The sequence below is a fragment of the Marmota monax genome, unplaced genomic scaffold (genome assembly GCF_021218885.2).
Source record: "Marmota monax isolate L192 unplaced genomic scaffold, Marmota_monax_Labrador192_F-V1.1 WCK01_AAM20220418_F8-fsc00008, whole genome shotgun sequence".
Classification (NCBI taxonomy): domain Eukaryota; kingdom Metazoa; phylum Chordata; class Mammalia; order Rodentia; family Sciuridae; genus Marmota; species Marmota monax.
This window is the reverse complement of record NW_026694432.1, coordinates 25186083-25213956: the sequence shown is the minus strand read 5'-3', so window position 1 is coordinate 25213956 and position 27874 is coordinate 25186083. Positions and strand designations below refer to the sequence as shown.

Genomic DNA, 27874 nt, shown 5'->3' with positions numbered 1-27874 from the left:
TGAGTCTCTCTTATAGAATTTTAAATCTGCAATATCAGCAGAAAACCACATCCCATGTCCTTGGGGTAACACGGCAGAGACGGGAGAGGTTATGGGGGAATCTGGGAAAGATTCCTGCCCCCTGCCATACCTGGTGCCACTAAGGAAAGATTTCTTTCCCAGGAGAACAGATGGGGATGAATGAATCAGGACCCATTGTCCCCAGGACAGGCCTGCCCTGGGCGCCTGTGTCTATACCCGAGAGGAATAAGAACCTCTGACTCTGAAATCCCTGCCAGAGGCCTCTTCGTGCAAAAACCCACCTGCTTACCTTTCATTGTGGATGTCTGCCAGAGAATCAAGCTTCAAGCCGCACTTGGCCCAGAGCTGTCAGAAGCAACTTAGATCTTTCTACAGGAGGAGATGTGAATGGGTCCAGTGTACAATGGAAGGTTAATTAACATCAGTCTGGAGATTTCATTTCCAGCAGGTGGTTACGCATCACAGGTTCTTTAAGTTTGTTCACAGCTTAGGGGAACAAATCCAAAGGCTTATAAAAAAAATGCACCCCTTAACTCCCGACAACCCACACAATGTCCTTTAGCAAACATGGCTTACAATCTGAGCAGTCATCCTGGACCATGTAGCAAAAGCTGATGTTCCAGAAGATCAGAGAAAATCCTTGTAGTTAAAATACTAAATATCTCAGAGAACCTCTTGTTCCCTCTCTGTAAACCTTAGAAAGAAGAGCTACAATGGCAGACATAGAGGTAAATAGATTTAAACTTTGAGACCTTCGCCCCAGCTGCGTTTCCACGGGTGAGCCTGTAATCCCTGCAGTCTGGGTTCTCCAACCTCCTCCTCCTTACTGTTCTCCAATGGGATCGTTTCAAAAGAGCATTTAAAACCATAACTTTAAATTGTCTAAGATCAAGCATAAAATCAAAAACAAGGGGCTGGGGTTGTGGCTCAGCAATAGAGCACTCGCCTAGCACATGCGAGGCTCTGGGTTCGATCCTCAGCTTCACATAAAAATAAATAAATAAAATAAAGGTATTGCGCCCAATCACAACTAAAAAAAAATTTTAAAAATCAAAAGCAATATGTGATTTCCATGTGCCTCTATAAATAAAATGAAAATTTGTCTATTTATGTCTCTCCCAAATAAACATGACTGGAAATCAGGAGCGCCTGCGATTCCTGTCTTCAGGCAGATCCTGACAAGAGAGATCCCTGAGCATGTACTGTGCTAACATAGTGGTCCACCTGTCCCTGGCCAGGGGTCCATCCCATAGCAGCACACCTGGGGGCCAGGCTCTTCGGACGACTGAAGAATCTCTCCTTTGGCAACACCTGCTGTCTGCATGTCCCTTGACTTGGCATTTAAGGAGAAAAAAAAGGGATATAAAACTGTGCCTGTTCTCTGCCCTGGGCTTCTTTCCTGCAAAACCTTCAGAAGAATCAAAGTAAGGACTGCCCAGATCTGAGCTGTCCCTTAATGTTGGCTGACTCCAGATAGTGGAAGGTATATCTACCATGTTGAGGAAATGGGCCGATTTGAATGTATGCAACTTCAAGGCAAAGTTCAACTCCAGGTTTATGACCAAACAAAGTGCATTATTCAAGTGTAGTTGTTTTAAACCACTAAGTGCAGTTTAGTAAACTGTGACTATTAACAGGTTATTCCATTGTGGGCTCATTGTTTTTTGAAAACTTGAGACCATGAGTGAATTAGACCAAACTTTTAACAGTTTTCATTATATGAAAAAAGTTTTTTTTTTAAATTTATAGTATTTACTGAAATATTTTACACAAGGGCTAGGGCATACCTCAGAGGAAGGGGACATGCTTGGCATGCACTAGGTCCTGGGTTCAATCCTCAGCACCAAGATAAAAAGAAAAAAATATTACATATGGAAAATTGCAGAAATCATGGTGTACAGTGAGTGAACTTTCATCACGTGAACACTCACAGATCTAGAAAGAAAACATCACCAGCATTCAAAAATATCTTTCCATTCCTTTGAGAAACTACCCTCCAAGGTCACCCACTGTCCTGACCCCTAACACTATAGATCAGTTTCAACTTTACATAGTGGGATCACAGTCTCTACTCTTTTGGGTCCACCTATAACTCACCAGTATATTTACAGAATACATCCCTGTTGTTGAATATAATGATGGCTGCTTAGTACTCCATTAAGGAAATATATCACAATTTACCCAGTCTACTATAGATGGGCATTTGGGCTATTTCCAGTTTTATACAATGTTGAACAATGTTGCTCTGAACATTCTTGGGGAACATATGTATGCATTTCTGTGAGTCCATAAAGGAGGAGTGAAATCACTGGGTTCCCATTTGTATATCTACATTTTCATATCTCATATATTTACGTATGTATGTTCTAAGGTAGATCCTTTTGCAGTGGCCTGACTTCTACTCAAGCTTCCCATCCTTACTCAAGTCTGAAAATAACCCTGAAATAAAAGGGGTAACCTGTGCCTTTATTATCAAGCAATGCTGGCAGTGAGTCTCTGATCAGGTAAATGTCTCCTGGCCCCGAAGTTCCCCCAATCACACACAGACACATGGCCACACCAACAAAAAGGTTTTATGTCTTTAGGGTCCTTCATTCATGATCAGCTTTCAGGTAAGGAACGCAGGTATCTAAGACTGCAGGGACGTTTGAAAAATGCACTGCCATAAAATATACCTCTTGGCTCAGGGGTGACTTGGTGCCTGGTTAAAAAATAACCCACCAAGGGCTGTGGCTGTGGCTCAGTGGTGGCACACTTGCCTGGCATGTGTGAGGTATAGGGTTCAATTCTCAGCACCACACATAAATAAATAAAATAAAGGTCTATCAACAACTAAAAAAAAATTTTTTTAAATCCACCAAACAAATAAACCATCTAGACTTTGGATCCCAATTTGAATAACTAATAGAAAAAAATGAGGAAATCTGTAAATATTCAGTAGGTATTGAATGTTATTATGGAGTTAATGTATTTTTAAGAGATAATTGTTTTATTTTTATTTTTTTTAAGTTCTCTCTTAGACACTGAGGGCTGGGATTGTGGCTCAGTGGTAGAGCGCTTACCTAGCATGTGTGAGGCACTGGGTTCGATTCTCAGCACCACATACAAACAAATAAATAAAATAAAGTTCATCAAAAACTAATAAAAAATAATTCAAAAAAAAAAAGAAATAGACACTGAAGTATTAACAAATGAATTAATCAGATGTCTGCCTTAAAATAATGGAGCAGGGGATAGGAAGGTTTAAGTGAAGAAAAATAATAGCTGTTGGTAACTGTTAAGCTGGATGATGGGTAGTGGGGTTCCAAAATCTGATCCTATTTTTGTGTATACCTGAAAATTCCATTTTTTAAAAAAGGACAAGAAAAAAATAAGTCATTCAGTAATGAATATGCTTATCAGCCATTCCGAACAGCGGTTTGGGGGTAACAGGCATTTAGGCAAGTCCCTCCACGTCCCAAAGCTCGCTCATGCAGATAAGAGAAAATCTTTGAGGGAGATTTCACTTGGGGTCTCAAAAAGCTCAGGGGCCGCAGACCTGTAAAGGAGCCTAAAAGAAATGGGGAAGGCAAGGACTCAACAGTTAAGGCAACTTTAACTTCAGTTCTAATACCTGCACGTGCTCTTGAACACGGCCCCTTTTGTCACTTGCCTATAAAAAAATTAAAATATACAAATGGTCCGGCATGGTGGTTGATAAATATTTGTTTTCCATTTCAATTTCTCGATTTGGCCCAGAACCAGTGATGCTTACATCTAAAACTGGCTGAGCTTGCAACCCTTCCACCTGGGTGCAAAGTGCAAACCAACAGGAGGCTACACGCCGCTCAGGTGCGCACACAGCGCCCTGGTGAGCCGGGGAGAGGAACCGCCGTGGCCCCGCCCCGTCCACTGGCGCCCGCGCCTGCGCAGAGACACCGCCCCGTAGTTTGTTGTCATCCGAGTCCCGGACGCTTGTGGCGGTGGCAGCGGGACCGGGTTGCGGCGCCACCATGGCGGTGCGACAGGCGCTGGGCCGGGGCCTGCAGCTGGGTCGGTCGCTGCTGCTGCGCTTCACAGCCAAGCCTGGCCCAGCTTGCAGCTGGGGAAGGCCCGGCCCGGCGGCCGGCTGGGGCCGCGGAGAGCGCCCGGGCCGGGCCGCAGGACCCGGCGGAGAGCCGCGCGGGCTCGGACTCCCAGACCGCTACCGCTTTTTCCGCCAGTCGGTGGTCGGGCTGGCGGCGCGGCTCCAGCGGCAGTTCGTGGTGCGCGCCCGGGGCGGCGCGGGCCCTTACGGCCGAGCCGTCTTTCTGGCCTTCGGGCTGGGGTTGGGCCTCATAGAGGAGAAGCAGGCGGAGGGCCGGCGGGCGGCGCTAGCCTGTCAGGAGATCCAGGTGAGCCCAGGCTGCAGGCGCAGCTGCCCTGAGCCAGCGGGACGAGGCTAAGAGTGGAGGCGGGCCTGAGCCGCGCTGGGCGGGGCGGGGCGAACCCTGAGTCAGGCAGGGGCGGGGCTCGGTTCGGGGCGGGGCTGGTGGATGAATCCTCGTCCGGGGTTGGCTGGGCTGTAGTTAAGGACAGATCCTGGGCGTTAAGGACAGATAGTTAAGGACAGATGAGGCGTAGCCAGAAGCTGAGGCAAATCTGGAGGCAGGCCCTGAGCCGCTAGGGAATTGGGAGTGGGCGGGGGGCGGACCTTGGGTCGCCCGGCTTGGAGCGGGGCTGCGTGAGGGATCCTGATCCGCGATTGGACCCTTCCAGGGGCGGGGCAGGCGGGACTAAGTGCGTAGGTGCTGGATTCCTGGGGTGTCAACGGGGAGGGGAGGAGCTTTGAGCTGGTGTTGGGGAAGGTGAAGGTTAAAGTCAGTTTCGAAACGTTCTGTAGATTCCTTGGAAATCACCAGTTAAGTTTGGTATATTTTACCATTGCGAATATCCAACACCTCCCATTTCTTTTATTGATTTCCTTCCTGAAAACAGATTTTGGAAGACGTGTTGCTAATTATAGCTCCAGTTACACCATGGCAAGTGGCTATGTATAATTTTTCTGAAAGTTTAATGTCAGCAAAGTCATACCACTCTTTTCTGAGGTAGTTGTCATCCCAAATTTTTTAAAAAATATTTTCAGATGTTTATGAAGCTTTATTTTTATTTTACTCATTTATATGTTATGCCCAGAATTGAACCCAGGGCCTCACACTTGCTAGGCAAGTGCTCTACCACTGAGCTACAACCCGAGCCCAGTCATCCCCAATTTCTTTGGAGAAGCACAGATACTCAGAATAAGTGATCTGCTCAAAGCTACGCAGCTAATAAAGGCAGTGCATAAATTCTGGTTTTTCACAGCACATGCTCTTAACCACTGAGGCAGGCTGCCTCCCGGGTTAAGCGAAACAATTAGCCAATAACATAGCTGAACCACAATAAAAATATGAATGGCAGGAGAAAACAGACCTAACATTTAGTTAACCTGTATAGAGTTATCCCTGGTAACCGGATATGACACATAGAGGTTCTTATATTTTCTTAAATGCTTAAATAAATAGCCCAGAGACCTCTGTTTCTGCTCAACCAAAGTTCCATAGTCAGGGTCCTCCAGACACAACCAAAAGGGTGCGTATATTTAAAGGGATCTATTTTAGGACTTGGCTCACTGTGGGCTGGGAAGTCTAAAATCTGCAGGGTAGGCCAGCAGGAGCGGGCTGCAGACCCAGCCAGCTCTGCAGTTCAAGCCTGAAGGCTGTTGGCGGCCAGAATTCCATCCTGTTAGAGGAAGGTCGGTACTTCTCCTGGAGTTGGAAACTTAGTGAGTGCAGCCCTGAATTTTACAGGTTAGGGCTGAGAGAGACAGGTCGAAGGACACAGTAGGTGAAGAATCAAGCAGTGTTCCCTGATTTCCAGCCCAGTTCTTGTTCCTCATCACCAGAGTGTCACACGTTTGCGCTCTCACTAGTTTGGAGTGACATATGACATCTGGCTTAATCCTCAGTCTCAATCCTTGTCTTTTGCATGGCTTAACTGGCCAAAGCCAAGGGTGGGAAATTTAATACATTCTGCTTAAAATTAAAGAGACCTTTTTCCTTTCCCAGGCTCACCATTCACACACCCTTTTCTCACACTTCATCTTCCTGTTGTCTTAAATTTTTTAACTACCCATTAATTTCACATTAAAAATTCAGGAATATGACTTCTTTTGAACAAAATCAACCATATCTGACCAGTCTAGTACTAAAAGTCTATGTGGTCAGGCTGGAGTAGGATCATAGCTGTTCCCTGTTTCTAGATGAATACATGTTTGTTTGTTTTTTTTAAATCCAGTCATAAACAAGGCAGAAGGCATGGGTATATATTGCAGAACAGGAGATACAGGTACCAGACGAACATATAGCCACTTGAGAAATGCACATTTAAAACATAATGAGTTCTTTTCTGCACATTTATTAGAACAGCTAAAATAAAAAATGACAATACCAAATTCTGGTGAGGATGTGGAGAAACTGGATCTCTTATATGTTACAGTGTGTGGTAATATAAAATGGAAAGTAATTTGGCATTTTCTTACAAAACTAAATACATTTGCCATACCACCCTCTCATTGCAGTCTTAGGCATTCACCTGGAGAAATAAAAACCATGTTCACACAAAACCTGTACACAAGTAGCTGCTATGGAAAACAGGATAGCAACTCCTCAAAAAAATCAAAAATATAATCAGCATATCCAGCATTTCCATTGATTAGACACCCAAAACTTTAAATCAAGGATATGAACACATTCAAGGTAGCAGCATTATTTATAGTAATCAAGAGGTGGAAGTGAGCCACGTGTCCATCCATGGATGAATGGAAAAGTAATATGAGGTATATGCACCCAGTAGAATATAACTCAGCCCTACCAAGGAAGGAGATTCTGACATGTGCTACAACATGGATGAACCTCAAGAATAAATAGTGTATGATTCCACTCATGAGAGATCCCTAGAGTGTCAGATTTGTAGAAAGTAAAATATTTGTTATCAGACACTGGGGGAGAATGGAGAGCTGTTGTTTAGTGGATACAGAATTTCAGTTTTGCAACTGGAGATGGATGATGTTGATGGCTACACAACAGTGTGGATGTACTTAATGCTGCTGAACCGTACACTTAAAAATGGTTAAGATGAGGGCTGGGGTTGTGGCTCAGGGGTCGAGTACTCACCTAGCACATGCAAGACGCTGGGTTCGATCCTCAACACCACATAAAAATAAATAAAATAAAGGTATTGTGTCCAACTACAACTAAAATAGTATTTTTAAAAAATGGTTAAGATGGTGAGAGGCTGAGGTAGGAAGATCTGAAGTTCAAGGCCAGCCTTCACAACTTATCGAGACTCTGTATCAAAATGGACAATGAAAAAAGCTGGGGATGTAGCTCAGTGGCAAAGTGCCCCTGGGTTCAATCGCTCAATCCCCAATACCATCAAAAAAAAAAAAAAAAGAAAGAAATGATGGTAAACTTTGTTATGCAGATTCACCACAGCTTAAATAAATGGAACTTTTTAAAAAGATCCTAAACACAAATGATCATAGTAGCATTATTCATAATATCAAAATATTAAAAACAGCCTAAATGTCCTTCCACAAGTGAGTGGTTACACAAACTCAGGTACATCCATGATGAAGTACTACTTAACAGTAACACTAGTTGCCTGTAATATAGGCAACTTAAACAGCAGTATGCTTGGTGGAAAAAGTCAGCCCCCGAAAGTTACATACTGTGTGATCCCATTTCCATAAGTTCCTGACATGGAAACTACAGAGGTGGAGAACAGGTTAGGGGTTGCACAGGGGCAGGGGCACAGCTGATGGTGCAGATACAAAGAGCGCAGAGGGTTCTTTTGAGGTGAGGGAAGAGTTCTGCATCTTGATTGTGGCGGTGAGTACATGAATCTGCACATGGCTGAAACTGCATAGGGGGTCTCTCTCTCCCTCCCTCCCTCCCTCTCTCTCTCTCTCTCTCTCTCTCTCTCTCTGCAAGTTTAAACAGTGACAACTGAGTAAGGGCCATAGTTAACAGTGTACTAATGTGACTTTCCTGGTTTTGATATTGTACTACTGCTACGTAAGATGTCACCAGTGGAAGAAGCTGGGGGAAGGGTACAAAGAACACTTAGTACTGTTTTTTCACAACTTCCTGTGAGTCTATAATTATTTCAAAATAAAAAGATATACACACACAGATTTCTCAAACCCATGGTTGATATGCAATTACTGTACAAAATATTGATTGTGCTCCATAGAGTTTATATAAACTCATTGGCAAGGCACTATAAACTTGAAATTTGATTAAAAAGTTCAAAGTTGGGCTGGGGATGTGGCTCAAGTGGTAGTGCGCTCGCCTGGCATGTGTGCGGCCCGGGTTCGATCCTCAGCACCACATACAAACAAAGATGTTGTGTCCGCCAAAAAATAAATATTAAAAAAATTTCTCTCTCCCTCTCAAAAAAAAAGTTCAAAGTTATAGTGAAAGTGTAGTAGCATATAGTACTTGAGGAATTTTTCAGCAGGAAGGCTGCCGTGGGCTGGGACGTCAGGGCTGGTTAGAGAGGGAGGAAGCACTGGTTGAGTCGGAGCCTCGGGCAGTGGGGACAGAGTAGCAAGGAGAGGTAGTTGAGGGGTCAGCTTTGCCAGCCTGGCAAAGCTCGAGGACCAGACACAGTCGTCCCTTGGTATCCAGGGGATGGGTCCCAGCACCCCCCCTCAGGATACCAAAGTCCTCGAATGCTCAAGTCTCTCCTAAAATGACAGTATTTGCATAGAACCTCTGCGCGCTTTTCTGCATATTGTAACTCATCTCTGAACAACTTATAATACCTAATACGATGTAAATGCCATGTTTATAGAATAATGACCAAAAAAAGGTGCAGGTTCAGTACAAGGCAGTTTTTTTCTGAGTACTTTCCTTCTGCAGTTGGTTGAATCCAGGGATGCAGACATGGCGAGCTGAGTGTATTCAATGGCCTCCTGGTAGGTTTGTGAGTGGACAGTGACATGTGAAAGCAATGTGGTATGATCTGGCCTGGAGCCAGTGAAGGGACCGTGTGATCACGGGAAGTGTGGAGATGGGTGCCCAGGGGCTCTGCCTAGGAACGTACCAGCTCTCCAACCTGGTGCTGGTGAGTGATTGACCATGGAATTGGAAAAGGGCATCAGCAGATCAGACCATCAGAGGGCAAAGGCAGAGCCTGGGTGACTGGAGAAATGATGTCACCACCACCTGAAGCAGGGGACAGCCCAAATTTGGGGGAAACAGCCCTCTCTTCCTCAGCACCTGTGCCTCCATCTGTCCTGTCAGAGCTCTGGTGGGCCTGCAGAGCCCTCCCAGGCAGGAAGGAAGACCAGATGATGACAACTTAGGGATGGTCCCCATCTCACCCGCTTGTCTTCCCAAGCAACCCCAAGTGAGGTCACTGTTGCTCCCGCACTCCTGATCCGCAGGCGAGGGCTTCCCAGAGGAGCTGCCTCCACAGTCAGATGCCCAGGTCGCAGCTATTAGGTTGAGGACAGCCAAGGGGCATGTACCGCTGCAGGACCCAGGAGCCCTGGCCTCGCGGCTGACTGGCCACGCTGTGCTGGGCTTGAGCAGGTGACCCCAATGAAGCGAAAGAGTGTGAGAAGGATTGTTCTGAATAAAGAGATGCAGGATGGCCTCAACACAGGACAAGCCGTCAAACTCCACACGGTTGCTTTTATTGACCCTGCCACGCTGTTCCTCTCTGACGTGGCCCCGGGCCAGGGCAGGCTCCTGGCTCACAGTGCATTCTTTTCTCCTTATAGGCAATTTTTACCCAGAAAAACAAGCCAATGCCTGATGCGCTGGACATGCGACGCCGGCAGGGCTTCCGGCTGGAGGACTATCTAATAGGACAGTCCATCGGCAAGGGCTGCAGCGCTGCTGTGTACGAAGCCACCATGCCCGCCCTGTCCCAGCACCTGGAGAAGGCAGAGCCCACCAGCGCTCTTCCAGGGAGAGGCCCAGATGTCACCCCACAAGGAGAGGAAGGGGAGCAGGCTCTGGGAGGCCCAGCCTTCCCCTTCGCCATCAAGATGATGTGGAACATCTCAGTAAGGACAGGGACAGGGCCTTTCCTCTCCCAAGTAGGTGTTTCTCAAAATGCCAATCACAGCGGACCTGGCGGAGTCTTTTTCCTGGAAGTACCTAGGAAAAGACAGAGGTTCTCCACAGGAAAGGGGCCCGTGTGGTTAGGCTTCCTCGTCCTCTTTTGAGAATCAAGCTGCGTTTCTCCAATTATAACCTCTCCATAGCCCACCTAGAGATCAGGTTCAAAGGTAGAGTTAGCAAGTCAGGATGGGGCCAGAGAGTCCGAGGTTCTTTTCAGCAAGTCCCCAGGTGACTCCAGGGCTGCTGGTCAGTGAAGCACACTTTGAGTAGCAGGTGCCTAGATGGGTGTTTAGTTCATTTCTGGTCACCATGTGGCCACTCTCCCTTCCACCTCCACCCTCCCGCTTCTGTGACCTGCCTCGAGGAGAGGAGGAACCATGCTCCTCTGCCTTAGCCCCACCTCCAGATTAAAGGCTTGCTTGTTACCTCCCTGCTCTCAGCTCTCTCACAAGAACTCAAGGCTTTGGGAGATTTAAGAGTATTTTTCCACACAAAACCAAAAGATTTCTATTTAATGTCTTAGCTTTGCCATTGAAAGATGGGTCCAGAAAATTAATCAAGACCCAGGGTTCTCTCTCCTGCCCAGAGCATCCTTCCAGGCTAAAGGGGACAGCAGCTCATGCTGGGCCCTGGAGAGTGTGGTTTCTTGGCAAATTTTGGGTGTGAAGGTTATTAGGCTGGGTCAACAGCTAACAAGCAGTTGAGTCCTTTGCACGTGAAACTTCCAGTCTTGGAATCAAACTTCCTGGTGGGCATGGCCGGTGTCGCGTTTGCAGAGTAAAGGACTGCAGATGGTTATGTGATTTTCTTGGTTCTTAACAGGCTGTGCAGTCCTGGGAGTTGTTTGTAATGCAATGGGTAAAATCAGGTGCTCTTCCTCCTCCTGGGGTTTCTGTGTTGGGGGATGGGGAAGGCTGCCCTGTGATCCTGAAAAATTAATCCATTTGGAGCTTTTCTGGCTCTAGTCTTTCTGCCAAAGGGAGCCTGCAAAATGAGACTTAGTGACCCAGTGGTCAGTTTTGAGCTGGTGGTGACCAGAGGCATCCAGGAGAGGAAGAAGCATCCCGCGTCCTGGCCATGCTGGCCTCACCTCCTGCACCTCACCTGCCAGGGGCATGGGACACCTCCTCTGATTTGGCATGGATAGCACCTCCCCCCTCCCTCTCCTGGAGGGAACTAGTTTTGGTCTGCTGCTGCTTATCTTATCTTGAAAGTCAAAGCCAAAGCTAGGCAGCAGCTGTACTGATTCAGGGCTCAGAACTTGACAACCCACTTGGTCCTGTGTAACTGGATGCATTTTGTGGATGTTTTCCAGGCGGGCTCTTCCAGTGAAGCCATTTTTAGGAAAATGAGCCAGGAGCTGGTCCCAGCTAGCAGAGTGGCCCTGACTGGGGAGTATGGAGCAGTTACTTACAGGTAAGCTCTCCTCTGCCCACCATGACCACTGTGGGTTGAGAGAAAAATCATCACCAATGTCCTCAGCACTCGGTGTGATGACCGTGCCGCACATCAACCACATTGTGGTTGATGGACTTTCAATTAGTGGGTAATTCAGCTTGGGAAAGATTGAGGATCCTCTGACCCCAACTAGCGATGCGACGGCTCGTTCACATTGGAGCAGGTGAGAGAAGGGCATCCAGACATGCCCAGTGGGGATGCGGAGAATAGATGCAGTTCTAATTCCTGCAAAGCAATGCACAGATGCAGCGCCACCTCGTGGTGCAAATGAGCTCTCTCCCCATAGGAGGAAGCCCCAGTAACATCTGCAGGCGCCTAATGGTGCCAAGAGCTTTTAAAAAGAAAAAGCAGTGTGTTCCCGCAGGAGTTCTCAGTGCCGCAGCAGAACCCATCAAGCCCAGCCCAGTGAACTCTAGAAGAGCACATGTCTGGTCGCCAAGGGAGGGGGTACACTGCAGGGGCAGGGCCACTTGGGCTTCTCAGGGGAACAGTCTGAGCTGTCCTTGGAAGGAGGAAGGGGCGTCACCTACGCAAAGGAGCAAAGAAAAATGCTTTCTCAGCAGAGAGAGGAGCAGGTGGATGGCAGCCCAAGAGTCCCATCTGCAGGCCTCAGTGAAGCCTCGTTCACACTGGGGACGGGGGAGACGCTTGTGCTCCCCTTAATGTCTGTGTCTGGCCGCTGCAGCTCTGACAGGAGAGCTGCTTTATAGGTCTCAGTTCTGTGAAAAGCAAGAAGCCAGAGATAGGAACCTAAGGGCTCCAAGTGGAAAGCCATTGAGGGTTCGGGGGCTGCCGTGAGGCTGAGTGTCCTCAGCAGTGGCTAAGGTGGCTTAGGACCATCCCTTCCCCGCAGCCCTTTGTTGGGAGAAGGGACTCCTGAATGTCAGCGGCTTGGGCCCAGTGTCTGCAGGTGGCCCCTTTTGTGCTGTCAGCTGACTTGGTGCTGCCACATATCTGTGAGCATTACATCACCTGCCCAGACCTTCCTTCTACAGGGTCCCTGTCACTCCCTGGGTTGTTGTCATGGCATGTGTCACCACTGGCTTGAGGTTGATGTGCCTGTGCCCGTGTCCAGCTGTACCGTGGAGCATGGCCCCCCTTCCCCATGGCTGCCGAGAGACGGGAGGCCGTGGCAGGTGTATTAGCTTCAGAGCTGTGGACTCAGGACAGCCTTTGTGACAGGCCCTCACCACTTCCCCCACCTATGTCTCCTCCTTCCTCCAGTGCACCAAGTGCCTCAGGACCTCCTGGGGATGCACCTTGCTGAACTTGGGCCACTGCAGGTCTCAGCTGAGTCTCAGCCCCACATACCTCCCTGGCTCAGCCCAGTCTGCCTCAGACACCTGGCTGGGCCCCACAGCTTCCTGCTGTGGGCCTCATTCTCCTTCTACCCAGTGACCCAAGGGCAGGAACTGTGCTGCGTAGAGTAGGACGAGTGACACAGGAGAAGGAGCAGCACAAGGACATACCGTGGACATGTCCACAAGGCTCGGCGTGCACAGGGATGGGGCGAGCCTCGCCTCTCTCCTTGCTCTGCTCACCTCTGCCCTCCACAGCCTCCTCTCTTCCTCAGCCTCCCTCTTCCTCCCGTGGCTCTTCTGTTTCTGCCAACCCGTGGCTGCTCCCCTCTTGGCTTTCCATGGCTCCATCATGTCCCATGGTGTCCTTCCTCCTCAGCTCCACTGCTGACTGGCAGGCTTCCTCATCACGCTCCTAAGTAAAGAGAGAATCTACCTGTCCTTTTTCCCACTAACCACTCAGACCTCAGATGTGCCATAGGCTCACTGCCCTTGGGGAGGTGGTCACCCTTGGTCCAGTCAGCAGGCAGAGACATCCTATCCAAAATACAGACTCTGCCGGGCACAGTGGCTCACTCCTGTAATCCCAGAGGCTTGGGAGGCTGAGCCAGGAGGATCACAAGTTCAAAGCCAGCCTCAGCAGCTTAGCAAGGCCCTAAGCAACTCAGGGAGACTCTGTCTTAAAATACCATGGAGATGACTTAGGCAAGGTCCCTGTCCTTACAGAGCTAAAATAATTACTCAGTGAGCATCGCTTTCCTGTTAGATCACAAACCCATAAAGGTAGTGCCTCTGCCTGTCCTCTGATTAGCTCCGCCACACACTAGCACAGTGTCCAGTACACAGTGTGAAAACAGTAGACATTAGTTGAATCAAAAAATTGTAACAGCTAGGGCCTCGGTTGTGGCTCAGTGACAGTGCGCTTGCCTAGCATGCATGAAGCACTGGGTTCGATCCCTGGCACCACATAAAAATAAAAACAAATAGAATAAAGGTGTCCATCTACAACTAAAAAGAAAAAACTTTAAAAAAAATTATAACAGCCAATACTTGCTGTTTGCTCTGCTGAATGTGATTTTGGGTACTTTATGTGTTTTAACAACCTCATGTGGATGTTACTACCTTAGACCCCTTTGCACTGTAACTTGGCCAAGGACCTACAGCGCACACCTGCCATTCATACCAAGATGACACCAGGGTCTTTCCACCGCTGTGTTCTGCTACATGAGAGGGATGGAGATGGAGGGAGGGACAGATGGGCTGAAGGAGGGATTGGGGGAGCCATCAAATGTGGTCAGCCATCTGCATCAGGTTTTGACCCCAACACCACATACAAAACCTGGAACATGGCAAACGTGCAATAAGTATTTAGTAAATAAATAAGTAGATAAATGAAAACCTGTATTTGCTGTGGCCTTAGATCATTATCTTTCCAACTGGTGTCTCTGATACATGTGTCCCATTTGGCTGAATAGAAAATCCAAGGGAGGTCCCAAGCAGCTACCTCCTCACCCCAACATCATCCGGGTTGTCCGCGCCTTCACCTCCTCTGTGCCACTGCTGCCGGGGGCCCTGACCGACTACCCTGACGTGCTGCCCCCTTGTCTGCACCCTGAAGGCCTGGGCCATGGACGCACGCTGTTCCTCGTTATGAAGAAGTAAGTGGCAAAAAAGGGGGGGCTGGGGTTGTGGCTCAGTGGCAGAGCATTTGCCTAGCATGTGTGAGGCACTGGGTTCGATTCTCAGCGCTGCATATAAATAGATAAAATAAAGGTCCATTGATGACCAAAAAATATTAAAAAAAAAAAAAAAAAGAAGTAGTAAGTGGCAGGACCCAGGAGCTATCTGTCTTCACAATGGGAGTTGGTCCCTGCCCTCGGAGGCTTTCCCTGGGGCTTCAGGATTAGGGTTAGTGTTAGGGTTAGGGTTAGCATAAGTGGCGCAGAGAGTGCATGGACCTGGCTTTAGGATGATTTCACTTGGAAAAAAAAAAATGTCACCTTCAGAGCACTGTTCACTGGTGCTCCTGGCGCTTCTCTGTGGCTCACCTGGCCCTGAAACAGTAGTTCCTCCTCCCCCTCAGCCGAAGGAACTCTCTCACCAATACTGTGAACATGTGGAGCCACAGCCCTTCCTAATGTCAGCACAGTGGGTGGGTGGAGACCGCAAGAATATGTGAGAAAAAGGAAATAAAAAGCCCTCGGGAGGGGAGGAGGAGAGGCCTGATCCTAACTGACCTAGGTGCTGGGGGCCATGCTGTGTGACGGCCACAGGTTCTGTCACCTCCCACCAGCTACCCCTGTACCCTGCGCGAGTATCTGCGTGTGAACACTCCCAGTCCCCGCCTGGCCACCATGATGACCCTGCAGTTACTGGAAGGCGTGGACCATTTGGTCCAGCAGCGCATCGCACACAGAGACCTCAAGTCAGACAACATTCTGGTGGAGCTGGACGCAGGTAGGCTCCGGCCTGCCCTCAGGTGCTGCGGGGAGCTGGGGCATTAGGACCCTCAGGGTCCGTTTTGATTCTTAGGCTCTGTCCTAAGTCATCTTATCCTCACTTTGCTCCATTCACACGAGACAAGCAGCCCCTCCTCCAGAGGCAGGCTCTCTGTAACAGCTCCCAAGTCCCTCCCCATTGCCCACTTCTGGAACAAGAACCTAGTGCTGCATTTATTATTTATTGTATTTTTTATAATAAAAAACTTTATTTGAATTTTTCTTGAATAAAGTAGAAGAAAGATGATCTTTGGCTCAATAAAACAAAGAAAACAAAAAACAGTTTTCAAATAGCAAGAGTTGTCCAAGTGCCAGCCCATCTGCCCCTGGAAGCAATGCGCTTCCAATCCCAGAAGCATTCAGGCAGAAGCAACGTGCCCAGGATGCTGCAAAGGAGATTCACACATCTGATAAATTCTTGAAATGGAAGATTTAAAAGAATTAAATGTGCAATTAAAAGACTAAAAAAAACCTAGCTTTTTAAAGAAATCATTTGAATTCTTTTTACAAATAACCAATTCCTAATGCACCTGTTTTTTAGATTTATTAGGGTTTCAAATTCAGATGCAAGACTCCTGGGGTAGAAGTGTCCTTAGGGATCATTGGAGCCAAGCCAGCTCCCCTGGTCTTGGGACAACCCCAATTACCAGAAAATCAATCATTAGACAGTTACTTAGATGGAGGCCAACTTTTATCTAGTCCTTTGCCTGGGGACTCTGTGGGCCTTTTCTCCTTACAGGCACCTCCACGTCCCTGGTGTGGCTCTCCTATTCTGCTCTGGGTGAGCCAGCTCCATCCAGGCCTTGCTGGTCTGCACTCCTGGGCCAGTACAGTCCCTGTTAGCTCACTGACCCATGTCTTGGTGGCTCTCATAGGGACCTGGGAGGGTCTGAGAGGGAAGAAGGGTGAGAAGGGGTGGCTTACCTCTGCCTGCTCCTTCACAGACGGCTGCCCCTGGTTGGTGATCTCTGATTTTGGCTGCTGCCTGGCTGATGAGCGTATGGGCCTGCAGTTGCCTTTCACCAGCTGGTACGTGGACCTGGGCGGGAACGGCTGCCTCAGGGCTCCGGAGGTGAGTCTCACCATTAGCATCCTCCATCAGAAGTTCTCCATAAGTGACCATGTTCTCCATAAGTGACAGAAGAGACCTCAGGTTCCCTCCTTGTCACAGTGCTTTAACCTGGGTCTCCCTGCTGTTCCCAGTGTCTGTTTTGCCAGCATCCAGTCGGCAGCCTCAGCAGATCCTTCTAGGTCTAAGCCAAAAGTCCCTTGATCCTGGGCTCCTTGAGAGTTCAGATTAGCCCCAGGCTTGGGTGACAACACAGGAGCATGAACAGGTAGACCTGCCAGTGGCATGACCTCTCATCCTCCACTTCCCGAGCAGGTGTCCACAGCCTGTCCTGGCCCCAGAGCAGTGATTGACTACAGCAAGGCCGACGCCTGGGCGGTGGGAGCCATCGCCTATGAAATCTTCGGGCTTGCCAATCCCTTTTACGGCCAGGGCAGGGCCCACCTTGAAAGCCGCAGTTACCAAGAGGCTCAACTACCAGCACTGCCCGAGTCGGTGCCTCTGGACACCAGGCAGCTGGTGAGGGCATTGCTCCAGCGAGAGACCAGCAAGGTGAGGCTGTCCCCCAGCTCTCAGGGTGACTCTGTGGATCTCAGTTCACGCTCTAGAGCAAACTCAGACTTGGACAAATGCTAAGGCGCCAGGCAGAGCCTCTGTACTGCACAGGTAAAGGCCAAGTCCAGAACACAGATCGATTTTGAATGAACAGAAGCAAGGGAGCTGGCTACCAGATCTAGTCAGAATTCCAGCAGTTCAACTCTTCTTGACTTTTTAATTCTGTTTTACTTTTTGCTGTGCCGATATTCAAAATGGGATCTCACACATGTCGGACGAGTGTGCCTCCACTGAGCTGCATCCCCAGCCCTTCTGGGCTTTTTAGTTTCTTAGCTACTCAGAGGGAAGAGGATGCATTTTTGAGAAATGGTTAATGGAGACGTAACCTATGCAAATAGCTGAGATCTAATCAGACAGATGTGAGAATACAACTCCAGAGCGGATCTGGAAGTTACTGTAAAGAGACACAAAGGCCAGTGTATTCGAAGCCATACTGGAGCAGCAGGTGCACTCCTTAGTGGAAGGAGCTGAGGCAGCCTCAGCCACTGTCGCACCTCTTCCTACTGACCTCTTGCTGCACAGGGCCTGCTGTCTTGGTCACAGCAGGTGCTCAGTGAAGGCCTGTTAGACTAGTGCCCGAACCCAGTTATCAAGTGATGAGGGACTGCATACCCCAGCCTGGTACAAGGTACCAGACAGAGCCATACCCACCGGCCTTCCGTGCCCGAAGGCCATCCCAGCGCTGCATGGGCGGCCATTCACAGCTATATATTTGCAAAGGCCTGGAGCCTGGGCAGAGCTGCCAGTATGTGTCAGCAGAGGGAAGGGTCTCAGGAAGGGGCAGGGCAGAGGGAGACTTGGATTGGGGCCAGAGAAGGGACACTAACAAAGTAGGTGTGGGCCGAGTGCCTGTTCCTGCTGTCCTGAGCCTCAGCTTCCCTTCCTGTTGCAGAGACCATCTGCCCGAGTAGCTGCAAACGTGCTTCATCTGAGCCTCTGGGGCGAGCACATCCTAGCCCTGAAGAATCTGAAATTAGACAAGATGATTAGCTGGCTCCTCCACCAATCAGCTGCCGCCCTGTTGGCCAACAGGCTGGAGGAGAAGAGCTGCGTGGAAACAAAGCTGAAGGTGCTGTTCCTGGCCAACCTGGAGTGTGACGCGCTCTGCCAGGCCGCCCTCCTCCTCTATTCCTGGCGGGTAACCCCCTGATGGCTCTGCGCCAGCTGGTGTGTTAGTAAAGGACTCAGTGGCATCTGTGTGGTGGCAGTGTATAGTGTCAAAGGAGAGTGGGGGTCAGAGGACAAGCTGACACAGGGGGGCTGGTAAGCCAGGGAAGGCCTTGGGTTTGGCAGGAACTACTTGAGTCAAAGTTCAGTTTGCGGCCACTACCTCCAGCCATGTGGGTTTGGATGAAGCTTATGCCCTCTGCCAACTTGGCTTCTCCTAGCTGTAAAATCAAGACATTGGTCTCTTGATAAACACCCTCTGTAGAGGGCCAGCTAGTGAATTAAGCTGTTGCAACTAATCAACTCAGTGATGCACGAAAGCAGCATAACAACCAAATGGGACTGTTCTGTTAGGGCTTTATTTATGGACACTGGAATTTGATTTTCATGTGTCACCAGCTTGGCCCACAGGCCAGTTGCCAGGCCTGGTCTGGTGAACTCATAGGGTTCACTCTACAAAGCATGTTTCCCGACAGCGAGGTCCCTCTGTATCGGTGATAAAGACGATGTGAGATTCCCTGCATGAATCCAAGGGACCGCAGTGTCACCCAGGTGAGAAGTCATACTCTGTCGTTATTCACCAAGAAGTCCAACCTTAGGGCCCTTTTCTGGCCTCACAGACCTCTCAAAGTGATGGCCCAGCGGGTCTGTTGGAGGATTCTGGGCTGAGGGAGATCAGACCTGTGCTCCGCAGCATGGAGGATCCAGGCCAAGGCAGTGGCAGAATTTGTGACATTTGCCCTTAGTGCTGAGGATGGACTGTGGTTCTTCTGGAGGGGGGGCCTGGCACCAGTTGGTATGTGCCACCTGGGCTGAGGCAGACATCTGCATGGTCAGTATATTCAGGGGTCAGCACAAAAAAACATGAAAGTGAGGCCTGGGCTGTGGGTGCCCCTTCTGGACGGCACAGAGAAAGCCTTTCCGGTGTTCCTCTAGCTACTGAGTTAATACATTGCACAGATCACTGATGAAATGGAAATTAACAGTGTGGCATCTTAAACTTGTTGATTTCCCTTTTGACTAGCATTTCTGAGATATTAAATACAAATTTACAATGCAGAGTATGTACGTGCTGAACTCAATATTTCGCTTTCTGAATGAGTCTTACAACCTGATGGAAAAATTCTGTGGACACATAACATTGGGGAAGAGATTCCACATTTAACTGCACACGTTTTTTGTGTGTGGTACTAGGGACTGAACCCGGGGCATGCTACCACTGAGCTGGGGAGCCTCCTGCCTCGACCTCCTGAGTCACTGCAATTACGGATGTGTGCTGCTGCACCCGCTTAGACACATGCTTTTAAAGTTATGGCCTTCAGCGAGGTGAATATATATTTAAGGTTCTTTTCAACCAAGGAACTAATCTTTTTAGTCCAGCATCTGTATTAACAACTTTATTTTACCCTTTGAGGAGAAGTTAGGATCATTTCCTAGTTGAGTCTTGGCAAAACTAAAAGGAGCCACTTATTAGTGGGCATCTAAGGATGCCCGAGAGCAAAGCAGGCTGGGGCAGGGAAGTGTGGGGGCAACAGTTCTCTTTATTTTAGAAATGGGAGTGACTGCACATATGAAAAACACCACAATTCAAGGTGGAAAAAATGCATAAAAAATGATTCCCTGGCCCCTCCCCCTGGTACTCAACGCTGCACCCCCGACTGAGGTAAGGCTGTGCCGTTTCCCACGGCTTCAGAACAAAACAAACAAAACGAGATCACCAACCCGCCCTGGTAAAAACCCTCCGCTCTCCGCTGCAGAGTCCCGGGCTCTGGCCCCTCAGTCAGACTTCTCCTTCTCCTTCATGTGTAAGAAGACGATGCTGAAGATGAAGAGCCCCGCCATCATGGAGAAGGCACTAGCATAGTAAGGATAGGCCGAGGGGATGAATCGCTCATACTGGGTGTGCTGGAGTGGCCTCACTGACACCTGCAACAGGACAGAGATGGCAGTCCCTGGCCACTGGAGGCCTAGGCAGGGAACTGCTGGCTGAAGACAGGGACTGCCCGCTGTGCATACCTGAGTGGAAGAGTACAGGTGGGTGTAGCCCAGTCGGTTGTAATCCACTTTAAACTGGAACACACCATACACGTCGGGCAACTTAAACTGGACGCTGTATTTGCCACCTGGGGAAGAAGCGACACCAGGGGTTTCCTGGAGTGTTTCTCTGCCAGGCCTCATGGAGGCTAGCACAGGTGTGGGCTGCCCCCTGCAGCCTTCTCTGGCAGGAACTGCCTACCTTTCCTCTTCAAGAAGGTCCTCACGAAAGGATCTATGCGAACAAACTCCAGCTGAATGTCGTCACCATCAAAAGGGACCCACCTGCCATTGGAGAGCTGCTCAATCACGATGCTGTACTCCTGAGAGGAAAGGCTGGGTCAGCCAGGGCTGCCAGGGGCTGCAGGGTGCCACACCTGCAGGCAGTGCTGCCTGTGACTCCTGCCCTCCCACCACAGCAGGGAGCTCCCGAGTCCTGCAGCCCGTGGGAGTCCCTCCACTGTCCTGCGCTCCTCAGCAGGGCCAGTGCCCCGCAGCACCTCTGCCTGCCCAAGGTGCTCGGCACAGAATCCCTGGCCATGGACATCGACCATCCATGGAGGCCCTTTCCATTCCCAGATGCGCAGGCTCTGTCACTGTCCTCATTCCTTGCTTTGCTTCTCTTGCCTGACAAACTCATCCTAAAAGCCAACCGAAATGCCATTTCCTTATAAACCTGACTTCCCGGGCAGTGAAGTGGCACGGCCCCCTCCCATGGTGACACACAATCTTCAAAACGAGGCCTTCTGCTAGACATGGGTTAGTGCAGGCTCCACACCTAGACTGACAACCTTAGGGACAGAGGTGAATGTCTTCATCCTACTTTATGCCCCCGAGCCCAGGCACCAAAATGACCCACAAATGCTTCTGAGTCAAAGTGACTCAATCTGGCCAAAACTTTGGGCCCGGACCCCCGCCCCCGCCAGCTCTTACCACTAAATCAGTGACTGTGTAGGCATTGGGTGGGGCTGTCTCGCCCACCCGATGATGGGACACAGGTCCTACACGGAGAACACCCTCCTCCTTGAACACCCAGCGGGACAGGGCCACAGCTAGCTCATAGTTGCCTGTCTGGGAGTACCTGCAAGAAGAAAAAAGAGAGGCTGGCGCCCGGGGCCAACTTCTTCCTGGTGGTGCCTGATGGGACAGGCTACCCTGGTCACCAAGAGAGCACACTAAGCAAGGCTCTGTGAGTAGGCCTCATGCTCTCAGGAGCCATGGTTAAAGAAAATCAGAAGAATGAAGAGATGCAGATGCCCTGGGCATCACCTACACTGTAAATACACAAATCTCTAAAGGAATGCTGGTCTCTAAATAGCTCCCCACGACCGTGAGAGGTGTGGAGTGCCAACCGCAGCAATGTAAGCAACCAAGCCATTTTCAAAGAATTCAAGAGCCCCAGACGGCACACAGGTTTCTCCACACAAACAGCCTGCACCGCCCAGACCACGTGCGAGCGCCCCGGGGAGCCCCACCTCTGGGCACCAGGTGTGGCCTTCTGCACTGCAGAGTTGAAGAAGGCATCGCTGAAGAAGTCAAGGGAGCCGCTGAAGACGACCCGGGCGTTGTTCCTGGCCTGAAGCCCGGCAATCAGCAGGGTGTTCTTCCCCACCGCATGGGGGTACTGGGAACAGATGGAGGTGGTCACCCACACACTGCCAAGGTGAAGCCAAAGCCACCAGAGCAAGAGGACAACAGGCTGGACACCTAAGTGGCTGTGTCCTCATCTGAGGGAGGAAACCGAGAGCACACCACTTCTGCCCACGTGCCCTTCCTTCCACCCTGTTCCCTCAGCAAGCGTGCCTCCGGCATCGTTTTTATTTTCCAATAAGAAAGTGTTTTGCCACCGGGCCTAAGAGGAGGAAGGTCAAGGTTGCAAAGGTCCTTACCTGGGTAATGGGTTTATCTGGGAAGAAGGAGTAAGAGGTAGACGAGCCCGTCAGGATGTCCAGGACCAAAGGATTGTCGGGATCCGCCACCATCCTGCAGAAGGAACGAAGAGCAGCCCGACACTGACCCAGGAATGAGCCCAAAGGACGAGGGATCGCCAGGGCCACTTCTTCCCAGGATGGATCCTTCTCTCTCAAAAGCCAAACACTTAGCTCTCCTCTCTCTACAATAAGAAATTAATCCCACCCACATCTGCTGGGGGAAGGAACACCCCCAAATAATCACAAATTTTGGTTTAGCTTCTCCAAAACCAAGTGACCCTTCCTTCCCCAGGTTTCTACAGGCCTCTTCCTGCGCACTCACCCAACTCCTCGAAAGAGGATGGGATTTAGAGACGATTTCCCAACAATGGTTGGGGCCTTCAGCAGGTTCTCAGTGTCAGCCACGATGAGCGTGTGCTACAGAGCAGAGGGAAAGAGAGGTGTCCAGAAAAGGTTCCTCAGGCCAGGGAGTCCCTCTAGCTCCCTCTTGTCTTTAGGCTGAGCAGAGCTTTGCCATCCATGCCAGAAGTCTAGAAGGCAGTGGGCCTGATTACCTGGCCGAGGTCTGAGACATCATAGTTGTGATGGTCGATGACAGCTGTTTTCTCCTCATCAAACTCGATCCCACACTCACTGCCCAGCTCTCGGAGAGGGTCACCTGCAAAGACCCAAGAGATGCCTGCCTAAGCCCTTACAGTGGGCTCAAGCCAAACAGGGTCATGGCTTCCCCATGACTCACTCATCACTGGTCAACACCAGTACCCCGCAGCTGCATCAGGTCAGTCTCTGCCTCCAGGGATCACACTCTGAACTGATGGAACAAAACCACCACCTGGTCTCCTTCCACAAACACACAATGACAAAAAACCCCTCTGAAGCCAAGCCTGACGTGAAGAACCTGGGTTGACCAGGTTTCTCCAGTCCTTGTCATGCCCCATTACAAGGAACATACTTTTAAAATGTGTCAGTACTCGGGAGGCTGAGGCAGGAGGATCAAAAGTCCCAAGCCAATCTCAGTAACTTATGAGAGCCTGTCTCAAAAAAAAAAAAAAAAGGCTGGGGATATAGCTGAGTGGTAAAATGCCCTGGTACCAGCACAAAAAACAAAAAACATCGTCAGACTGCCCAGGAATGCTGAAGCTGGGTGATCAGCGCAAGGGACTAAGGATGCAACTCTCTCCCTACTTCTAGGCACCTCTGAAATTTTCCAAAATAGAAAACAAGGACTGAGTGTGTGGCTCAGTGGTAGAGCACTCGCCTAGCATGTGTGGGGCCCTGGGATCCATTCCCAGTACTGCAAAGAAGAAAAAGAAAACAAGGCAAAAATCAATTAGATATCTGGGCCTTCTCTCTCTAAGGGACAGTCCCCAAAACAAAGCCAACAATGAAAAAAGCCCAGCCAGGGTTTCTACTCCTTCAAGCCCTGAATCTCACTGTCCGGTCACAGCAAAGCACAGGAGGGCCTGAGCACCCAGCAGCCTGCAGCCCCCTCACTGACTGCTGGCCAAGGCCCACCCAGAGAATGCCAACTTGACAGCTTCCATTTGTGAAGCTTTCCAAGCTCCCTGGAGAATGGAGGAAAGCACCAGAACTTCCCAGGTCCGACTTACCTATGTCTGAACTGGCAGCTACCAGGACACTGCCTCCCCCATCGATAAATGCACTGATGGTCTCCACATTGATGTTGCCTCCAAAATCTGAAAGAAGACATCAGACACAGTAACCAGGCTCTGCTCCCTGACACTCAGGGTAGGAGTGGGGGTCCCCTGTAGACCAGCCACAATCCATCAACATGGGACCCCCAGTGGGCCCAGAATGAAAGAGAGGGCTGCTGTGCCCCATCTGGAAAAGGAGCCCTCATTTCCCAAAAGTCAAGATTCAGTCAAGTCAAGTAACACCTCAGATTCATGAACTTTTAAAGGTTTAGAAGAAATAGTCAAACATCTACTAATGTTTGGGGACTAAGGATGTCAAGCGGGGCACCATATTTCAGGTCACATATAACTTTCACTTAGAAATACTGCCTTTCGGGCTGGGGTTGTGGCTCAGCGGTAGAGCGCTCGCCTCGCACGTGAGGGCTTTGGCAGTGGGAGCCACGGGAGGATTCTGAGAAGACCTATGTGACTTCACTTGTGCTTTCTCAGGATGGTCCTGGTGGCTGTGGAGACCAGGGGAAGGGAGTGAGGGTGGAAATGTGACAGGTTAGGAGGCCACCATGAAGTCCAGACTGTGATGAGTGCTTCCAGGCCACACAGAGGTAGTACAGCAGAGTGCAGGGTAGGGGTGGGGTCTTCCCATGGGCATGAACGTAAACCACAGGGGCCTTGAGGGGGTGCCTGTGGCTGCCACCCAAAGAGAGGGATTAAGGACAGTCCCAAGGAGCCCAAGCAACTGGAAGGATGAAAGTGCCAATTTACTAAGACCAGACATTGAAGTTTGTTAGACATCCACTAGGCATGGGGACAGGAAGGAGTCCATGAAAGGCCTCTGTGAAGGTCTGCATGGAACAGCCCCCTTTTCTGACTCTGAAAAAATTAAAAAGCACCTCACCTTCAAGTATAAAGAGTACTCTGTTCTTGGGGACGCTGCCTCTTATCACAGGTATAAAGCCATCTAGCCACTCTCCTGTGGAGGAGCCACTCTCCTACAAAGGCCAGAAGAGCCCCAGACAATTCCAAAACAGCTTCTTGAAAGAGGCTTTCAACCTGGGGTGACCGTACCCCTCAGAGCACTGTCTAGAAGGCATTTGTGATTATCACAATAGCAGTGAAGTAGCTGCTGACCTCTAGTGGGAAGAGGCCTGGGACACACTGAACACCTGCTTTGAAACTGAGGCAGCCTGGGCTTAAACGAGGCAAATCCCTGCACCTTTCTGAACCCACCTCCCATCTACAGAGCAGGACCCAGTATTGCCGGCAGCCTGTGTCATTCCCCTGAGCCGCTACTGCACGTGACCTGGGAATCTCCTAATTCCATATCGGGCGGGAGCCACTGGTGCATGGACAAGGGAGCCAGCCCATGTTTGCAACCTGGCGGAGCTAATGTGGTTACTGACTGCAGAAGGACCCAGAGGAAGGCCAAACCCATACCTTGGACCCTAAGCAGTATGAGCCTTCTCCCTAAGAGTGCCTGAGAGGACTTCCTGCAGCAGCATCTGCTGGTGTGGGACCCACTCACCAGGATCAAAAAGCTGACAATAGTGATGTGTGGACAGTGCTTTAAATAATGCTCAATCTCATAGAGACAAAGTTACTGTCTTCCCATTTATTTTCCAAGCTTTTTCTTAAGTTTGATACCAGCATTAGAATTCCTCTATACTTGCTAATCTCCTTTCTGAGGAGAGAACCTGTAGCAGGCAACAATACACGGTAGAAGTTACCAGCACTGGTTCTAGTCTGTCTATTCACAGTTAGCATCTACCTGACACTGGCTTTCCATTTGCACTGGTGATACCGGGTTCATTGTTGGTTTATTAGTACAGTGACATGGAATGTGGTAGAAAGCAGGAAGGAGATACGCAAGTGACTAACCCGAGAAATACTATCTGAGGCTGGTGGCATCTCTCCCACCTCCCTTTCCCGATGTTCTCCAATCCATCTCCCCACTGCTCCTTTCCTTCCCAGTCTCTCCAAAAGCACAACTTGACAGCTTTTTCACTCCACCTTAAATCCTGACACAAGGTTTGGTAATTCATTTCCAATCTTTATTTCCTCAAACACAGACTGAAAGAACTTCCCAAGGGCAGGCTCTATCCTTATTATCTCACTGCTGGACTATCCAACCACTGGACTGTGTATATTTCAAAGTCCCAAATACAGCAGAAACGCAGACAACCATCACTCTGCTGACAGATCCAGTCCAACTGCCCTCTCATTTGAAGATCTTAACTTGAAGAGTCCGGGTCACATCCACCCAACTACCCTTGCCTCCAAAAAGCCAGTTCCAATGGCATGTGTTGCAGGGCAATGGGGAGCAAGATAGTAAGTGACAGGCCTTTGGAGAAAAATACTTAAGGGATTTGGTAGAACCCAATCACATGTGAACTACAGAAAACAAAGTAACTGTCAACAAAGCATAGATGTCCTAAGCTTCATCAACTGAAGGGAGGGAGGGTTGCAGGGTACAAGGTAGTGCAAACAGGGATAACATGAGTCCTTCAAGGAAAAGACCGAAGCAAATAAAGAAGGGAATCACTAGCATTCTCACCAAAACAAGCATGGCCAAAAAAACTGGGGATATTAGAAGAAACACCTAAGTAGGCTGTGACCATGTGAAAACTGTTTTTCAGCAAGATAAGCACCAGATTTGTTTTCTAAGGCCCTGGGGAAGGCTGGGAACCTCCCTCCCCAAACACAGTAGAAAGAGACAAGTTGCAGTTTAATGTAACTTTGTAACAGAATTATACAGTGATGGAGTGGATTGCCTCCTAAAATAGGAATAGTGAAGTATAAGGGGCCTGGGGGCCTGCTCCAGGAATAATTTGAAGAAGATATTCTATTAATAGAATAGTGAAGATATTCTGTTAGATAATTTGAAGAAGATTCTGTTCAACAATTAGCCCTCTGCTAAGCCTCTGAACATATCCAACTGCTATCAAATGGGTAGGAGGGGGTAATTGTTAAGGCTTTTTCTCAGCTGGAGGTTAAGGTCAAATACCAACCTTCACAATGCCTCTTTACACTAATCCATACTAATAACATGCCAATCCCTCTTTTCACTCAGGCAGACGCCATCAGGCACTCTTCATTCTATCAGACCCTTTGCAGAAAAAACTTCCTTCTATGCAGAGGAGCAGGGCCCGAGTTCCACCGTCTATGGCAACACTTGACCCCACAACCCTTAACTGTGCCCAGGTTAGAAATTAGCATTTTCTCTTCTCTTGGCAGCAGCAGTGCCAGGGCTGGCAACCCATCCCCAGACCCTGAACCTGCCCAAGAATCAGAAGAAAGCAATGGATCAGTCCGGGGTCCTGAATCCCGGAGACGCGCGGCCCTTACCTTCTACCGAGGGGGAGAAGATGATGAGATTATCATAGAGGAACTCCCCGTACTTAATGAGGGACAGGCTGGGGTCATCGGCGGTCTTGAATGTGAGTTCAAAGCCCCGATCTGGACGAGGAAAAAAAAAAAAAAAAAAAGCAGCAGTCAACCACGGCAGTCAGGACGCAAAGGGAACCAACCCCCTGGGCAGATATCGCGAGCCACTCCAGGCGGCAGGCCGCACCTGGGCGCCTGCTCCAGAAAAGCGGGTGTCAGGGAGGATGGTGATGCCCTCAGGCTCGGGCGTCCTTCCCACCCGTGACCCTCACGCGCCGTCCCCTCGGACCCCGCTCTCAAACCTTTCAGGCTCCGGAAGAAAAGCGAGTGCGTCTCCCGCAAGTTGAGGTTATCCAGCAACACTAAAGTGCGGGGGCCGCTGGCGCAGACCGAGCCAAGCAAGGGTAGCAGCAGCCATAAGAGAGACCAAGCACGGGCCGCCGTGCACCGCTCCATTTTCTTCTTTCAGCCAAAGAACCCACACCTGGACACCGGAAAGGTCCCGTCTACAGCCGACCAATCGCGACTCGTGGCCGTGGAGTACCAACCGGAAGTGATCTAGATACTCCCGGCCGGGCGTCAACAGCTGCGACTTTGATGGTAAGAAGCCG

At 49.6% G+C, this 27874-nt stretch overlaps 2 protein-coding genes across 2 annotated transcripts; one reads left to right on the top strand and one right to left on the bottom strand.

Annotated features, from left to right (window-relative positions):
• The first annotated feature begins 3948 nt into the window (after positions 1-3948).
• Positions 3949-19321, top strand: Pink1 (PTEN induced kinase 1). Its single transcript, XM_046468359.2, has 8 exons — positions 3949-4394; positions 9812-10099; positions 11473-11573; positions 14389-14571; positions 15207-15370; positions 16356-16483; positions 16796-17032; positions 17988-19321. The coding sequence occupies exons 1-8, from the start codon at positions 4014-4016 to the stop codon at positions 18243-18245; spliced, it is 1740 nt and encodes a 579-aa protein (XP_046324315.1). The 5' UTR covers positions 3949-4013; the 3' UTR covers positions 18246-19321.
• A 462-nt stretch (positions 19322-19783) lies between these two features.
• On the bottom strand, positions 19784-27792 carry Ddost (dolichyl-diphosphooligosaccharide--protein glycosyltransferase non-catalytic subunit). The gene is made up of 11 exons (XM_046468360.2): positions 27566-27792; positions 27225-27335; positions 23838-23924; positions 22782-22885; positions 22550-22644; positions 22186-22279; positions 21772-21920; positions 21230-21377; positions 20499-20619; positions 20279-20385; positions 19784-20188 (listed from the first exon to the last, which is right to left on the bottom strand). The coding sequence occupies exons 1-11, from the start codon at positions 27717-27719 to the stop codon at positions 20039-20041; spliced, it is 1320 nt and encodes a 439-aa protein (XP_046324316.1). The 5' UTR covers positions 27720-27792; the 3' UTR covers positions 19784-20038.
• Positions 27793-27874: the final 82 nt, after the last annotated feature.